Consider the following 17,210-nt stretch of genomic DNA (forward strand, 5'->3'; position numbering starts at 1 on the left):
AAGCAGATGTCTACTTGCATAACACATAATAGAGCAGGGGTCTCCAACCTCCGGGCCATGGCCTGTTCGAAACTGGGCTGTGGGAGAAATGGACAGGCAGGTGAGTGTGAAGCTCCACTTGTGCAAGCGGAGGGCACATGCACGCAATGCTCACACAAATGCTGTGCATGTGCATCTGCCACTCACACGCGCACCCACACGCTGCGCCGGGCTGCCAAACTGGAAAAGTTGGGGATTGCTGCAATAGAGCACAGAAATTTTGGTTTAATTAATACAAGAATATCAGGTGAGTGTGGTGGCCTAGAGATAGAGCTGTCACCTCACAATCAGGAGGTTGTGAGTTCAATCCTAGGTAGCGGCAGATATTTCTCTCTCTGGGAGTAAAGAGAAAATACCTGCCGCGAACTCCACATAGGCATCAGGCAGGGCATCCGACCAGTAAATGTTCAGCTCCATTTAGTTGCCTCAACTCCAGCTCAGTGCAAGTGATTACAGGATCATTAAAAGAAAAAAAAAATCTGGAATATTAAATAAAGGTCCTTTAATTCTTTTGGGTAAAGTTCTATTCCACTCAGTTAGGAAGCTCCACTGAATTCAGTTAAACCTACTCTCGAGTAGACCTCTATAGAAACCATTTTTGACACTATTGAATTGGATTTACTAATACTGCTTTGAATTTAACTGTACTGTTTTTATTCTTAATCTTTGGAATTTGCATTTTTAATTATTTAAGCTGCATTGAATAGATAGAAAGTCAGGAGACAAATTAACAATGAATAAATAATAAAAACAAAGTATCAAGCGAAGTGGCCCTTTGATCCTGAGAAATACAAATAATCATAATAACAATTATTATGATGATTACTACAGTAACTATTTATACTATTTATAACTATTTAAACTATTATGCAACTGTTTCATAAAAACTGAAATTGATTGCTGATATAAACTTTAAAGGAATTTTCTTCAGCATGCAGTTCACATTTCAAATACTTGTTCAGTTCTCAGTTTCAAATATATCAATTTTTTCAATAAAGAAATAAATTATAAATAAAGAAGAAATAAAGATGAGTCTCGCACTGGCTGTTATACAGGTTGCAAAACAGATATTAAGACTACTTAAAGCTTGACTTCGTTGTATTTTATCTGATTTTCTGTGTTTACCACTTTATTGTTTTTTCTTTAAATTCTCCAAGACAACCAAGGGAATGTTGATTTACTGAGAACATTTCATAAGAATGTTGTAATTTGGTTTACAACAGGCAGTGTTCGATTTACAAACACAATCAAACCCAAAATGTATGTTGCTAAGCAAGACAGTTGTTACCATATTTTTCGGAGTATAAGACGCAACTTAGTTTTTGAGGAGGAAAATAAGAAAAAAGAATCTGCCTACCAGGTATTCATCTGGCTAGCCTCCTTAGTCTGGTCAGCTTCAGCACATTAGTTTACTGGTTTTGAGTGCTTGCGAGTGCTTTTTATCCCCTACTTGGGGATAAAAACCAGCTTCTAAAGCACAGCTGAGAGGGAGCAGCAATGAGAAAAGCAGGCAAAGCTCAGAAGATCGCTTCACTCGCTAGCGCCTCGTTAGGTCTGAAAAAAAGCTTCTAAAGCACAGCTGAAAGTTGGAGGGAGCAGGTAAAGTGGAAGATTGCTAGCACCTCATTAGGGTTTCTAAAACACAGCTGAGAGTCAGAGGGAGCAGGCAAAGCCCAAGGAAGATTGCTTCGCTCCCTAGAGCTGAAGAAAAAGCTTCGAAAAAGCTGCATTCAGAGTATAAGACACACCCAAATTTTCAGCCTCTTTTAGGGGGGCAAAAGTGCATTTTATACTCTGAAAAATATGGTAACTGAATTTTGCCCCATTTTACAATCTTTTTGCCACAGTTGTTAAGGGAATAATGGCATTTGTTAAGTGAATCATGTGGTTGTTAAATGAATCTGGCTTCCCCCATTCATTTTGCTTGTTGGAAGTTGGCTGGGAAGGAACAAATGATGATCACATGACCCTGGAATAGTGCAACCATCATAAGAACTTGCCAGTTGCCAAGCACCTAAATTCTAATCACATGACCATGGGGAAGCTGCAACAATTGTGAAAAACAATACAAAAACAGTCCTGAGTCACTTTTTCCAGTGCTGTGGTAACTACGAACTAAATAAAAGGTTTACTCTCTTCAAACAAATCAATTTGATTTACTCTCCGGTTAATCCATATTGAATTGGGGCCTACTACTCTGGCTAATAATTGAAATGTGGATTTAATGCTGTCCATAATATGAAAATCTTTTCTGACAAGACTACTATTGCTACTACTACTATTACTACTATTACGGTACTATTTCTCTGCCATGAAATAAATATAGAAAGATCGAGATGTTAAAAGTATTATTGACTGACTCAGCTTTCCATCCTTCCGAGTTGGGTAAAATGAGGACCCAGATTGTTGGGGGCAATATGCTGACTTTGTAAACTGCTTAGAGACAGCTATAAAGCACTGTGAAGCGGTATATAAGTCTAAGTGCTATTGCTATTGTTATTGCTATTGTATGTTCATAGTCTTTCTACTAAAGCCACTTTCTTCATAGTGTGGAAGTATTATCTCTGTATTAGGAACTAGCCCTACATATATTATTTCTAAGGAGGAACTTTGATACCCCTTTCCACACACATGCACAGAGCCCCATCACCGCCCCATCCAAGTCAAGAAATATTCACTACTACAATTTCCTCCTCTTTCAGGACAATCAAATTTGTTAACAGCACTGCCTTGCTTTAGAATGGAAGGACAGATTCTTATCGAGAATGCCTATTAGTATTACAACACATTTCCAAAAATACAAGTCTGACTGGAATACGATGTTGCACACCAAGCCTGCAACCTTGTCCCAATAAAAAGCATGTGATTCCCAGGAAAACCAACATGACAAGTAACTTGATATCTGAGTACCAAAATCCAATCCTGGAGCAGCACCTATTTTAACAAAAGATAGAGCATCTTATTTACCTGCTTAAAAATCAGGAAGTAAAAATGATTTGATTCTACTCTACTCTTTTAACATATTGTTTTCTATATTTACAGTTTAATACATTCTCACTATGTTAACTTTATTTAAGGTTTAATTAATTTATTCTGTCCAAAGTATTGTGCTATCCACGTTCCAACTGTAAAATGGTTTTCTGGTTTTTGTTAATAGTACAGTTTCCCAGTATTATATTCTTGAGAATTGAAGGAGAAAACACATCCCAGAATTCAGAAACACCGAAAACAAAGAGCTGGGACTATAACTTCCAGTTCAAAGCGTAAATGTAATGTTCACGGCCTTACCTCTTTTTCTATTTTTAGCAGCTTCTTCACAGCCACCTCCTTGTCCTGAGATACCCATCGGGCTCGATATACACTCCCAAAACTTCCGCCGCCACAGTTTTCAAAGAACTGCAGATCATCGAATTTAATTTGCACAAATGAAGCACCGAGAGACAACATCTCATAATGACAATATATACCACCAAAAAATCTGTAAGGAAAAGGTGGGGGGGAAAATATTAGATTTCTGATCTCACGAATCACTGAATTCTTAACTTTCCTTTATACCACAATGCAAATAAGTTCTTATTGACACAAAAAGCTGTGAGACTCACATTGCATACCTTCAGTCCAAAGTCCCCAAATAATTTTTTTCTACAGGAGCAACTAGAACATAAAGCACATTTCCTCCTATGTTCGGATCCTACAGCACTACCGGAAAAGGTTCCTGTATGTGTGCCTGCACATATCGAAAGAGAGACCAATTCCCTTACAGTGACATATGCTGTCAAAAGGAAAGGATATTTGCAACTGTCAGCTTGCCTAGGAGCTTTGGAATCTAGGCAATGCCATGAATCTTTGTTGAATCACTTGAAGAAATATACACAACCTAAGTCCCTGAATAATCTGACACAACATTCATCTTTCCAGACTGAGCACCCTGCCTGCAAATCTTTGCTAAAGAATAAATACTTGATTTGGAGTTTTAAGTGTAACTGGCCAAAATACATTTTTTCCCTTCATTCATGGCTTAATTGTAGTTGCAGAAAAAGGGAGCAATGATATAGTCAGTCTCTCTCTCTCCCTTTCTCTCTCTCCCTCCCTCCCTCCTTCCTTCCCCCCTCCCCCCGTACATGAATACCATGTCAGAGTTTAGTTTGGTTTTATACTTAAATTGGATTATATCATGTTGTTCACCAATAGGACATAACATTATTGATTAAAATCATAAATTAAAAAATCAGCTGCTAATTTAAAAAAAAAAATAATTCTAACAGTTTGGGACTGGATCTCTGAATAAATGTGATCCTTTCTCAAAATAAGATCTTAAAAACCCTTTCACAACAAGCATTACATTAATATAGATAATAAAGTACCTTAGATCATTTTCTAAATGTATTTCTGTACAGTTGTGGACAGAACTGAGTGCTGTTCTCAAGCAGAACCAAAAAGGACACTACGCCAAATGAACTTAAAACAAAAATTCTCACCAGCCAGGATGGTTAAAATAAATAATGCAAAGGTTTGGAGAACTAAATGGCACACCTGGCTCAGTCCTGATAACCACATACATGCATTCTTAATTCTGGAGAACAAAAAACCCATTGTAGAAACTATACGTGATGGTGACAGAGAATTCTAAATATGGAATTGGTAACCCGAAGAAATACACCAAGCCAACTTTATTGATTTTTTTAATCCTGTCTAAAGCCTACTGTTCTGCCAGGTATTTATAAATTATTTGTAGCTTCTATGAAATGCATGGTATACTTAAGGGGTACCTCTCTGGGTGTTTGGTTTTCTCCTTTCCATGGCTTTTTTATTAAGGTTTATTGATGATTGCTTTACATTGCCTTGGAATTTTTATAAATGGTGCAATATAAGTGCTATGTACCCATATGCAAATACATAAATACTATATCCCTTGTGCTGCTATTGTATTAATAAAGTCTAGAAAGCAATGCATAGTGGGCTGGATCTACAAATAACTTGTTCAAGTAGCACAGCACATTGATAAGACTGTTCTGATAAATTCTCTTTAATTCTTTGTTGCCTGAGCCCATCCAATTCACTTGCAAGCATATCCTATGAAATCCCTCAACAGCATTTTAGGGAAACCACCAAGGCCTGCGCTAGAGGAAAGAGGCTGGAGCAGATAACCAAATGAAGATCTATGCACCTTTGTTTGGTCTAACACATTAATGCAGAACTAACTGCTCTACCAAAAAAGAGGGGGGGAGAGAGAGGGAGGGAGGCAGGGAGAGAGGGAGTGAGTTGATTCCACATTCATTCACAAATGAAAAGTAACATCATTTGTAAGGCTGTGGAATACTTTTGTGTTGCACTTATTCATACACTTGGCTCATTTTGCCATATGAATATTTAAGCCAGTATAATTTGTAGGCCTTCAGGATCTAAACAGAAAAATTCTAGCATGCAAAAGAGATTCTTGTAAACAAAATTTGCCTTTATTTGTGGCATAATTCAAGAGATAGTAAAGTCATAGTTTCTCTTTCAGATCAAAAGATTAATCATTAAACCACAATTAAGTTAAATAGAGAAGCAGATAATATTCCCGCCATCTCCTCCTATATTTTATTTCAAAGAAACTTGGCATGCAGTAAAGGAATTACTTTATGATTTATTTCCTTCTATCCTCCAATGATTAATCTGTTTCATGTAAAGTAGCACTACTGCTACTACAGTATATTAGTGTGTGCCCAATGTATACTGTATCTAAATGTTTACAGTTAGTTATGTATTACTAACTCCTCCCACAGTTAATTTAAGGCTTTAATTATGCTTAGTTGTCAATCTTGCACAACTAGCAAAACAATGATCTTCTTAGGTCTTCTTGGAGCCTTCCTTGATTGGGTACACAAGATCCATTAAAACATGATCATCCTCCATTTTTGGTGATCCTCCCATCTTCTCAAAAGTTCTTCAAACTGCCTAAATTCAGAGTATTTCTTTTAGGGACTGCCAAAATTAAGGGAGCAGAGTACAAAATCATGGGAACTGAGACTGGAATCCTCCAGCCTTCTTTTACAGGTACTCCTCGACTTATGAACACAAATTTTGCGCCCAACATTTATGTTAATAAGTGAGACATTTGTTAAGTGAGTTTTGTCTCATTTTATGACCTTTCTGGCCACAGTTGTTAAGTGAATCATTGCAGTTGTTAAGTCAGTAACATGGTTGTTTTAAGTGAATCTGGCTTCCCCATTGGCTTTGCTTGTCAGAAGGTTGCAAAAGGTGATCACATGACCCCAGGACACTGCAACCGTCATAAGTATGAATCAGTTGCCAAGCAAGCACCTGAATTTTGATCCCAGAACCACAGGGATGCTGCAATGGTCATAAGTGTAAAAAATGATTATAAGCAAAGACATACAATAAATTGATTTAAAACATAATTTATCTAAATCAACAAGCATCCTAGAGGGAGGTCATACAATTTTTAACTCAACTGTTTCAATATGGCAACAGCACTGCATTAGTGGTAACAATCTACAAAAGGCTTCATCCTAAAATATTGTAACTACATTACTATTGTAATGCTCTCTACATGGGGCTCCCCTTGAGGAGCACCCGGAGGCTCCAACTGGCGCAGAGTGCGGCCGCGCGGGTGGTAATGGGAGCGACATGGCACTCCCATGTAACACCTCTCCTGCGCGAGCTGCACTGGCTCCCGGTGGTCTTCCGGGTGCGCTTCAAGGTTTTGGTTACCACCTTTAAAGCGCTCCATGGCTTAGGGCCTGGTTATTTACGGGACCGCCTACTACCACCAATAGCCTCCCACCGGCCAGTACGCTCTCATAGAGAGGGACTCCTCCGGGTGCCATCAGCCAAACAGTGTCGACTGGCGGCCCCTAGGGGGAGAGCCTTCTCTGTGGGGGCACCTACCATCTGGAATGAGCTCCCCCCGGAGATACGGAGGATCCCGGATCTGCGCTCCTTCCGCCGTGCTGTGAAGACCTTTTTATTCCATCAAGCGGGCTTGGCCTGATCTCTTCCCTTTTTAAATATGTAAATTTTAATCTGTTTTTAAATTATTGGGGTATTTTAATTTGTCTGGGCCAAAAAGTTTAATTTGATTTTATCGGGTTTTTAAATTTTGTGTATTTATGTATTTTATTGTTGGCTGTTCACCGCCCTGAGTCCTTCGGGAGTAGGGCGGTATACAAATCAAATAAATAAAATAAATAAAATAAAATAAATCATCCATTGGCAAATGCTTTAAAGATCAAGAATATAAATATTATATGTAAATGCTTAGGTAGGTAGGTACCGTGTTTCCCTGAAAATAAGACCCTGTCTTATATTTTTTTGAACCCCAAAATAAGTGCTTGGCTTTATTTTTGGGGATGTCTTATTATTTTGGGGCGCATGGAGCAAGACAGGGCTCCTCTTGCCATCTTACCTGATTTCCAGCTCTGTCTCCCTAAACCTAACCAGAGGAAATGGCGAGGACCGGCTGTGCATGCATTTAAATATTTTGGGGGTGGGCTTATTTTCAGGGGGGGGGCTTATTTTAGCGCATGCGCTCAAAAGCCCGATTGGGCTTATTATCAGGGGATGTCTTATTTTAGGGGAAACAGGGTAGGTAGGTATGGATAGATGGATGGCTAGATAGATAGATAGATAGATAGATAGATAGATAGATAGATAGATAGATAGATAATACATAATATATATGCACATCTACATATATATTGAATGTTACATATCCCCTGTAAATGTTAAAAAAATGTTTGTGATTCTAAACTATATAACCAAGGAGAGGTATTTTCAAGAAAGATCAAATTAAAAGTTCTGCTTTAACTTGCAAGCCAAGAATTTCTCTCATCCTTTCCTAAGAACTGTATGTTTAAGTTTCATTAGATATAAACTGCTGCTTCAAGGGAACAAGAGAAGTAATTCCTCAACCCCCTGGTCATATCATTTACAGAAACACCATCAGGAGCTCCTGCTACCATTGTAGGATAGCCATGGGGAAGGTTAGGATGATTGGCTTTGTTGCATGCAAGCATATTAGTAACACATGATGTGCACGTGAAGGAATCATTTGGTCATTATCCATCAAATAGGGACAATTCTAAAGTAATGCTCACCTTATGAAAAGGAAGCACTTTGTTTTCATAAGGTGAAAGTTATTTTAGAAATGGCTCTGTAGGATGGACTGAACTTAGGTTTTGATCTAAATAATTTAATGTGCCTTGAGAGTTTACCAAAAGAAAGAAAAACCCAACAACAACAAAGAAGTGACTTATATTCTATAGATTTGTTGAGGTAGGAAAGGGAGTTCTTCACTGGCTGGCAATTATTTTTACAGCTTCGAAAGTGTCATCTTCAACACCAAGAAGAACGAAATCTAAAAGACACTTTGTTGTGTTTTGTATTTCTGTCTATTGTGGTTTGTGCTTTGGATATCTACCTCTTTAGCAACAGTGTGTTCAGTTCAATATAGTTAAATAGATACTCGCTGAGTTCCTGTTATTTGGCAGCTTGCCTTTTTGCTCATCATTAGCAACAGACTTTGCTTGTTCCAAAGTGAGTGTTAAGACAACTTAGGAGAAAGAAATAGACTTTTGCACATGAGTGTCAGGTGTGCCAAAGAGGCCTATGGGGTTCCTTTTCTTCCTTCTATAAAAAAACTACAGTTTAACTCCTGGCTCCATAGAGTTTAGAACTTAGCATTTCCAGGAAAAGAAATAACTGGTTTGCGGATGGTTATAGCTTTAACTGCCTTTGGCTGGTCCTTTGTTCTACAGTAGTGGCCAAAATTGTGGAAACCTTTTGGGAAAAGTGTATTTTTGAGGTTTGATAGCTAATAACACCACTTTTTTTGGAGTAGTACCATAAAATTATATATCAATGGAAAGATAATTTAATCACGAATGTAATGCAACCAAGTTTGTTCAATTATCTCTGTATTCTATGAAAAGTTATAGCCAAATAACCAGAAAAAGGAAGCACAACTTGCTTAGGTTGGTATCAGGTAGCTTTCCTTCATCTGATTGTAGCCAATAAGCATGAGTGTTTAGAGAGCCAATCAGGTGTCATCTTGTTTTGACAATGAGCCAATCAGATCGCAGTAGGATTCAGTTATTGATGTCATATAAGGACATTTGTCAGTGTGTTATGTGATCGCTATCAAATTGGTTGGGGGTTTTTGTGTTCTTTCATTTAGTGAGCTTGTAAAATGTAATAAAATTAAAGTAATGGTGCAAAGAGTTGACTAGTCGCCCAGAAAGTGATGTAAAATAGTATTATTAAGTAAACAAGGCTACAGTTATAAAGAAATTAGAAGAAAAATTGGTGGAAACTTAACCAAAGGTGGCATTTCTAAGTTTTTGAAGAGGTATAAGGAGACTCAGTCACTACAAAACCACACTGGTAAAGGCAGGAAAAGATGCACAACAGCAAGTGGTGATAGAAGAATTAAGAGACTGTGCCTATGTGACAGAAGAAAATCATCTGGGTGTATACAAGATGAAATGGCGCAATGCAATCTGAAGTTGGGTGCAAGGACTGTTCAGCGCAGACTGCAGGAATTTGGCCTAAAATCTAGAATTCCATGAAAAAAGACACTTTTATGTCTCAAACAACGGTTGAAAAGCATTACATTCTTGATTAAATTATCTTTCCATTGATATATAATTTTATGGTACTACTCCAAAAAAAGTGGTGTTATTAGCCATCAAACTTCAAAAATACACATTTCCCAAAAGGTTTCCACAATTTTGGCCACTATTGTATATAAATTAAGAGCTTTATAAAAACTTTGCTCTACTTTTCCTTTCATGAAACAAAAAGGAAGCAAAAAAATAAAAAGTATTTTTATTGATTGATTTGTATGGATGGGCCTGGATTAGATTAAATCCTTTTGAAAGCAAGAATTGTCATTAGATAAGCTATTTAGGAAAGCTAATACTAAGGGGACTGGTTTTCTCTTCACTTTAAGACTGTACACGTGCTACAAATAGCTTAAAGTTTGCTCATAAGAAAGGATATTTACAAATGGCCAAATTGGTTTGTTTGATTAGGGAGAGAACAATACCTTTTATAAAAAACTGGAAATCCTTTATGGACTTTTTGCTGAAAATGGGTAAAAATAAAATATGTTATCTACATTTATCAATTAATATGAGTGGGATATGGACAGCAAGGAACCATGTTTTGTAATTTTGAAGGGAGAAATGTTTTCAAGTATATATAAGGTATAAAAAAACCATTGGGAATTGGCAGCTTCCTAAGTGGCTCAGTGGCTAAGACGCTGAGCTTGTCAATCAGAAAGGTCAGCGGTTCGAATCCCTCCTATAGGTCTCCTGCGTGAGCAGGGGAGTTGGACTAGATGACCTCCAAGGTCCCTTCCAACTCTGTTACTTCGAGAGGAATGTCTTGTTTTCTTTCTTTCTCTATGCTCTTTATCATTTTCGCCATCTTTTTAAAGCTTTTTTTCTCACTGTTGGGTTTATCTTTTAACTTTGTAAAAAAAAACTTTAATAAAAATATTTTTTTAAAAAGACTGTTAGCTAGCTAATTTTGATGACTTTAATTAATTACTTAAAAACATAAGGTCATAAACCCAAAATATTGAGTGCTTGTTAATAAAGTTGGGCTTCTAACCTGAAGATCAGAGGCATGAATTCAAGAATCCTCCCCATACATTGATCTTAATTCCTACCCAAAGGAACATTTCTTCCCAAGCCCCTTTTTTAATACTTTCCTTTTGTTTTAATAAAACAGTTCTTCCATAAAGCATAGGGTTTATTCTGAGGCTGATAAAAATCATTCTCCTATGAACAGTAACTGTTTCTTGTTTTATCAGTATTGTGTGGTTGTTTTTAGTTTAATAAACTGGAATCATAACAGGCAGCATACAAATGGATGTATATAAATAAAGACCTACCACATGCTGTCATTTTTTTAATGGACATATTGATTCCAACATGTTTGAAAACAACTAGATTGCTGCTTTTAAAAATGGCTTCAAGATATGTGTAAAACTCAATGTCACTTTTAAATACTAATAATTCCAACACTGATTGTTTAATGAAGGATTCCAACAAATCATCCTTGGTTTTTTTTTTCTGAGAAAAGAGAGGTTAGAAATCAAGCAATCATAAATTAATATCCATCACTGAGAAGTTCAGCCTGTTCCTCCTACATTTTAAGTTGTCCTAAGCTCTCACATTTTTGTTGTTTGCTCAAACCTTAGACTGTACAGAATTTGCCACTTGTCAAATAATATCAGTAATATTAATCATTCAAAATTTAAAATTTCCAGATTTGGTATGACACAAACTGAGTCTTAATTTCTCTTATTATGAAAAGCTTGTTCTTAAAAGAGTTTTTATTGCTTAAAATACATAAAAGGGTTTAGCCTAAAATGAGCAAAGCATGTTTCCAAAAATTGCACAAGCCATACAGAGCAGCAAACCTACACACCTAAAACATATTACTTGCAACTTTTAGCCACTAAATTTGCAACATATCCTAGAACTAAATCGTTCTTCACTAATCTCTTTGAACTTGGAATTTAAAATAAAAGTAAAAAGGAAGAGATGAAATAGCTTTCAGCACTTTTATGCAAAGGCAGCAGGCCAATGTATTGCCAATAAAGTAAGCACTACATTTGTACTAGCTCAAAACACAACAGAATGTGCCAAGTTTCCTTATTTGGGAAAAAATATAGTTCTATGGCTTTCAAGGAATTTGACCAACCATTTTTGGAGTGACAACTATGTATACATATTGCATTTGGCTTCTGAATTGTCCTCTTTCAAATAACCTGAAACCAAATAAATTGATAATGCTTCCCAAGTATTAAATAAGAAAAGGATATACAGCGTTTTATAACTTGGCCCTTTATTGTATGGTTTCAGCATAAGAAAACATAATTTGCAAATGTAGTAATGACATAGTTATTGTCATTACTGTCATAGTAGTGACAATAACACTGAAAATATAGGATAGATGTAGGCATTAGGATTGTAGTAGCGACATATTTTCTCTCTTTTTCCCTTTTTCTCCAGTCTCTTCAGTACTGTAGTTACTGAACAATAGAAAGAATCAAATAAAGTTTTCCCTTCCTTAAGTCTATGCCAGAAAGCTCCACCACTTTTCTTCAGAGGTGCTCAGGACAAGAATTAGCAGCTCCAACCCTCCAGAATCTAAAAGCAACCCACTATGAGTCACCTAAGATACCTTATCATACCAAGTCCTAATCAACAAAAATTATCTCTTCAACTGGAAACTGGTTGGAGAATTCTTACTTTGATGTCTTGCTTTACGAAGAACTAAATTTGACAGAACAGTATTTCAGCCATGGGAACTGGTTTTGCGATAAAGCAGTGCACCCTGATCCACCTCTGACTCACAGGGAATACTCTCTGTTTTGAGATTCAAGCATCTTTCATACCTAGCCTTTGAATTAACTTACGAAAGCTCCTGGGCTTGAGAGCTTTCAGAGAAGGAAGAGAGAGAAATATTTTGGCACTACATAGGGATTCAGGACTTCTTTCTCCTAGTGGTCTCTTGATGATCTGCAACATCCAGAAGGCACAAACAAGCACTGTAGTTACTTTTTCTTTTTTCCCTACACAAGGTGAATGTAATTGTTATCATGCTTTCGTGGTTATGCCCAGCGTGCAACTCCTCCATGGAGAGGAATCTGGCTGTAGAAAGGAGAAACCTCTATTTCAAACCAAGTTTTCAAGGGATGTGTTGCAATCCCTGCTTTGCATTTTATTTAGAGGCAGGGCCAGAGCACGGATAGGATACCTAACTTTTGAAGAAAATTCAATTTTTCACTCCTTTTATGTTAAAGATCCCTTTGATGCATCCTGGAAGCTGAGTATGCAGCAACAACAACAAAAGCTTCCTCCCCCAAAGACTGATAGGAACAGGTTATGCCCAGGCAAGGGAAATTCTAGTTAAGAAGAGGCTTATAGACAAGGATATTCAGGAAGAGGAAGGAAGAAGCTCTGCATGTACAGCAGCTGGGTATGGTCTCATCATCTCTGGATCTCTCATCAGTTTATTCTTCCAAAGTATTGCAGCATGTCCAGCCCTGCTGGACAGTCTCCCTAAAGCAATGCTCAAAAGTAGTTTTAAGGGCACTCTGTTAATACAGATAGTCCTCAACTTACAACAGTTCATTTAATTACAATGGTACTGAAAAAAGTGACATAGGACCATTTCCCACAATTATGACCATTGCAGCATCCCCATGATCACATGATCAAAATTCAGATGCTTGGCAACTGACTCATACTTATGAGAGTCCCAGTGTCCCGGGATTATGTGATCACCTTTTGTGACCTTCTGACAAGCAAAGTCAATGGGGAAGCCAGATTCACTTTAATAACCAGGTTATCAATTTATCAACTGCAGCGATTCACTTAACTGTGGTAAGGAAGATCATAAAATGGAGCAAAACTCACTTACCAAATATCTCACTTAGCAACAGAAATGTTGGGCTCAATTGTGGTAGAAAGTCGAGGACTACCTGTATGGAGCAATTGGACACTCTACCTCTTGAAGAGAAATCTGTAATAGTATGATAGCTTTCTTAATACCAGCATTTCTAGATCTGCCATATGATTTTATGCAATCGCTTGACAAGAGCAAAAGTCTGTTTGGGAGCCTGCCAGCACCAGCGTTGTATGGAGGAGGAGAAAGTGCAGGAAGGACGAGGAAATCAGAGGTCTTTCCTTTTTGTTACTGCATTTTACAGGATTGCTACATAATAAAAAAAAGAAGTTAATCCCCCAAAGCTGTTGCTATAACACTGTTGTGGTTAATGCTGCCATGTGCAGAAGTCTCTTTTCTTTGGTTCAAGTTATTTGTGTACAAGACAAACTGCTGGTAGTTTGTATTGGGGGAATTAGTGGAAGACCAGAGAATCTCCAACAGTCTTAGAATAACCTCTATATGGCCATGCATAGTAATTGTTATCAGAATACTAGACTTTGACCACAGAGATTGTAGAAAGTTCACCGTGTGATGTTAAGAAATTCACTATTTCTCTCCCTAATATACTTGGATAGGCATTAGAAAAAACAGTTATGGTGTTTTGGCTTCCCTCCTTCAAAGAAAGGAAAAGTAGAAAAGCACTAAAACAGAAAATTAACACATGCAGAATAATCCAATTGCACTATTTATAGCTCCCATATGCTTGGCTGCACCCTAAGAATTGTTTAAAAAGTAAAGTCTTGTTCCAGTCAAGTTTGATTTGGGATGACTTTCAGAACGTGGACATGTTGTTTTCTTGACAGCAATATGGAAATCATGAGTTGTTACTGTCTTTTCCAGGATGTTTTTTTTTCCCCCAGTCTAGTCTACAACTCTGTCTCCAACCCAAGCACTTGTTAACTTCTGAACTTCATGAACACCCAGTCCCAACATGGACACTGAAGAAAGGTTAAAAGCACTTGCATTTCAAGATAACTTGATAAAGAACAGACCTCCAGGCCCTATATTTATCTTTATCCCCATGAAAACTATATTGTCCTCTAAAAATATCGCCCATAATTAAAATTGTTCCTGCTTTTTGATGAACTACTGCAAAGTACAATTACATTGATTATGCATTTCGATAGGTCACAAATTACACCATTCGATTGAGGCCTTATTGCAACCTTTATACATGAGCTCTAAAAATAGATAAATAGATCAATTCCTAGCCAATATGACCATGCCAGGAAATGTCATCTATCCTATACAGAGACATCCATCATTGCACAAGGCTGATATAAACTGCGATCCAGACCACAAGGCATTTAAAGTCACGCTGGCACTAACAGCCCAGGTTCCCTGCACTTAAGGACATCAGCAAGCAGCTCTTTTAATTTTCCACATCAAAGCATGGCTCTCTTGGTTGGAATGTTTGCATTTGAACCTTATCCCTTTCTAGGGCAGTGTCACTAGTCCTCGTGCCACAGCTTAAACTCAACCAGCCTTACTCCTGAGTAAGCACACCAACCATCTGACTGTCAGATTTACAGCTACTCCCCCCAGTTATTCTAAAGACATTCCAAAAGGTTGCGTAAAAGACCACATGACATCGTTTTACAACATTAAGAAAAGGAGAGGGGGGGAGGAGAGAAAAACATTGGATTTTTTTTTTCTCCTTCGAATTGAAACCAAAAGTTTCGTTAGCTTAGGTTTTTTTTATTGTTACTATTATTATTATTTTAAACTTGGCTGCATTTCTCAGGGGGGAAAAAGAGGGGGAGTGATAAACAGTAGCACTTTAAAGAACTTTCAGTGAAACTCTGTCGGGAGGATAGGAAATGCCTAAACCACAGGATATGACAGATGCACTTAATCACCCCGAGGTTCACTACAAGGGTGAGGTTACTCAAGTATACTCCATGCCCAATTTTGCAAAATAAATAAATAAATAAAAATATCGCCGGCCCATTATGGCTGACTGTTATAGTGTTTAGGGGGGGGAGAGAGAGCGAGGGAGGCACGGAAGATTGTCAACGTGCAAAAAAAAAAAAAAAAGCGATTGCGTCGAAAGCAAAAGAGAGAAAACGAGTCTTTCCACGCCGAAGAACAACAAACAAACAACAAAAATACCAATTTATATCAAAGTTGCACCCAACGAGCAAAAGGGCCGGGATTGCAACGTCCCGTTTCGAGGGGGTTTCACCACATAAGAAGCTCTCTTTTTTTCCCCCTCTCATCGCCGGAGCTCTCAAACCTGTCCCGGGTTGCGCAAAATGCTTTCTCGCGCGCAAAAGAAAAATAATAGAGTAATAAAAATAAAAATGAAGGTTTTACTAGTTGTCTCCGGCCGTTTACCAAGACCGACCGAGTCAAAGGAAGGGTCGAATACGCCATCTCTACGCTCGCACTACCCACCCCATAAGGGAGGGCGCACATGCCCGCCATGCCAGGAGACCAGAGTCTCTCGGGTCTCCACATCGCGTCGTTACCCCCACCCCCCACCCCGGCTAATCTCCACCCCTAAAAAGCGCGCCCTCCGCTTTCCCCAGCCAGCCAGCCAGCCAGCTTCCTTACCTTCCTATGGGGACACCCAATTGGCGGCGGCCGCCGACCGAGAAGCGCCCCCCTCCCCTCCGCCGGTGCCCTCAAATCCGCTCTCCAGCGATGCGCTTTGGAGAAGCGAGGCTTTTGCTCGCCGGCTTGGCTTGCAGGTCTCTTGACCGCCCGGAGCCTCCCTCGTTTCCGGTTAATGTCAAAAGGAGCCAAGGCAGCAAACCTCTCGGTGCCTCCGGAGCTGGGAAGAAAAGCACCACCCCGCGCACAGCCCAGCCGGGAACGGAGGGACAAGTCCTGACCCGCCCACTTGGCCGGCTGTCAGGCGATTATGGGAGATCCCCGAGGGCGCCCGGGCTCTTTGCCTGGCCGAGTGAGCCTCTCGGGTGTCTCGCTTGAGGAGCGCGGCCTCTTCGGAAACTCTCTCTCGATAGCTCTGACTGGGGTCTTTGCGGTGGGTGAGCCGGGCCAACCCTTTGCTTTCTCTCCCTCCAGCTAAGATCGGGCGATCGAGATCGAATCAAAGAGTGTTTGTAGGGGCTTTGGATGTATCACCATCGCTTTTGACGGGGTTTTACACCATACTAAAGAGTCAGGCTGAGTTCCAAAAATAAATGGCAAACTTGGTTGACTCTGACAAGTCTTTGGATTTTATATTTTCTATGCGTTATAAGATAACCTTTATTGTCACTTTTTTTCTGTGAACACACTGGCACACATTAAAAAATGAAATTCTGATGCACGGTCTCAAAAGAAATTATCTATCTATCCTGTTTCCCCGAAAATAAGACATCCTCTGGGCTTTTGAGTGCATGCGCTAAAATAAGCGTCCCCCGAAAATAAGACCTCCCTGAAAATATTTAAACGCAGAGCTGGAAATCAGGTAAGATGGCAAGAGGAGCCCCATCTTCTCCACATGCCCCAAAATAATAAGACCTCTCCGAAAATAAGGCCAAGCGCTTATTTCGGGGTTCAGAAAAATATAAGTCAGCAACTTATTTTTGGGGAAACACACACATATATATATAAATGTGTATGTATATATGCGCGTGTACACTATATATATACACACATTAATCACAGTCCATTATGATCATTATTCCTATAATTTAAATGTATTAAAGAGATTCAATATTACTTTGGTTAATGAGAAAGGGGGTTTGAGT

At 38.6% G+C, this 17,210-nt stretch overlaps 1 protein-coding gene across 2 annotated transcripts in view; it reads right to left on the minus strand.

The window, feature by feature from the left end:
* Positions 1–16,272, minus strand: part of MAP3K20 (mitogen-activated protein kinase kinase kinase 20) — a 105,624-nt gene extending 89,352 nt beyond the window's left edge. Inside the window, exons 1-3 of one of the 2 annotated variants that reach the window (XM_070935717.1) lie at positions 4,404–4,454; positions 3,651–3,766; positions 3,328–3,517 (exon numbers count right to left, since the gene is read on the minus strand). In XM_070935717.1, coding sequence (XP_070791818.1) covers positions 3,328–3,486 — 159 coding nt within the window. In that variant the 5' untranslated portion in view covers positions 3,487–3,517; positions 3,651–3,766; positions 4,404–4,454. Of the gene's footprint in view, positions 1–3,327; positions 3,518–3,650; positions 3,767–4,403; positions 4,455–16,065 lie in introns of those variants that run through there. The other variant, XM_070935790.1, reaches the window with a different exon arrangement.
* Positions 16,273–17,210: the final 938 nt, after the last annotated feature.

The sequence above is a fragment of the Pituophis catenifer genome, unplaced genomic scaffold, assembly GCF_029215685.1.
Source record: "Pituophis catenifer annectens isolate HBS135680 unplaced genomic scaffold, rPitCat1.0.hap2 SCAF_1, whole genome shotgun sequence".
Taxonomy (NCBI): domain Eukaryota; kingdom Metazoa; phylum Chordata; class Lepidosauria; order Squamata; family Colubridae; genus Pituophis; species Pituophis catenifer.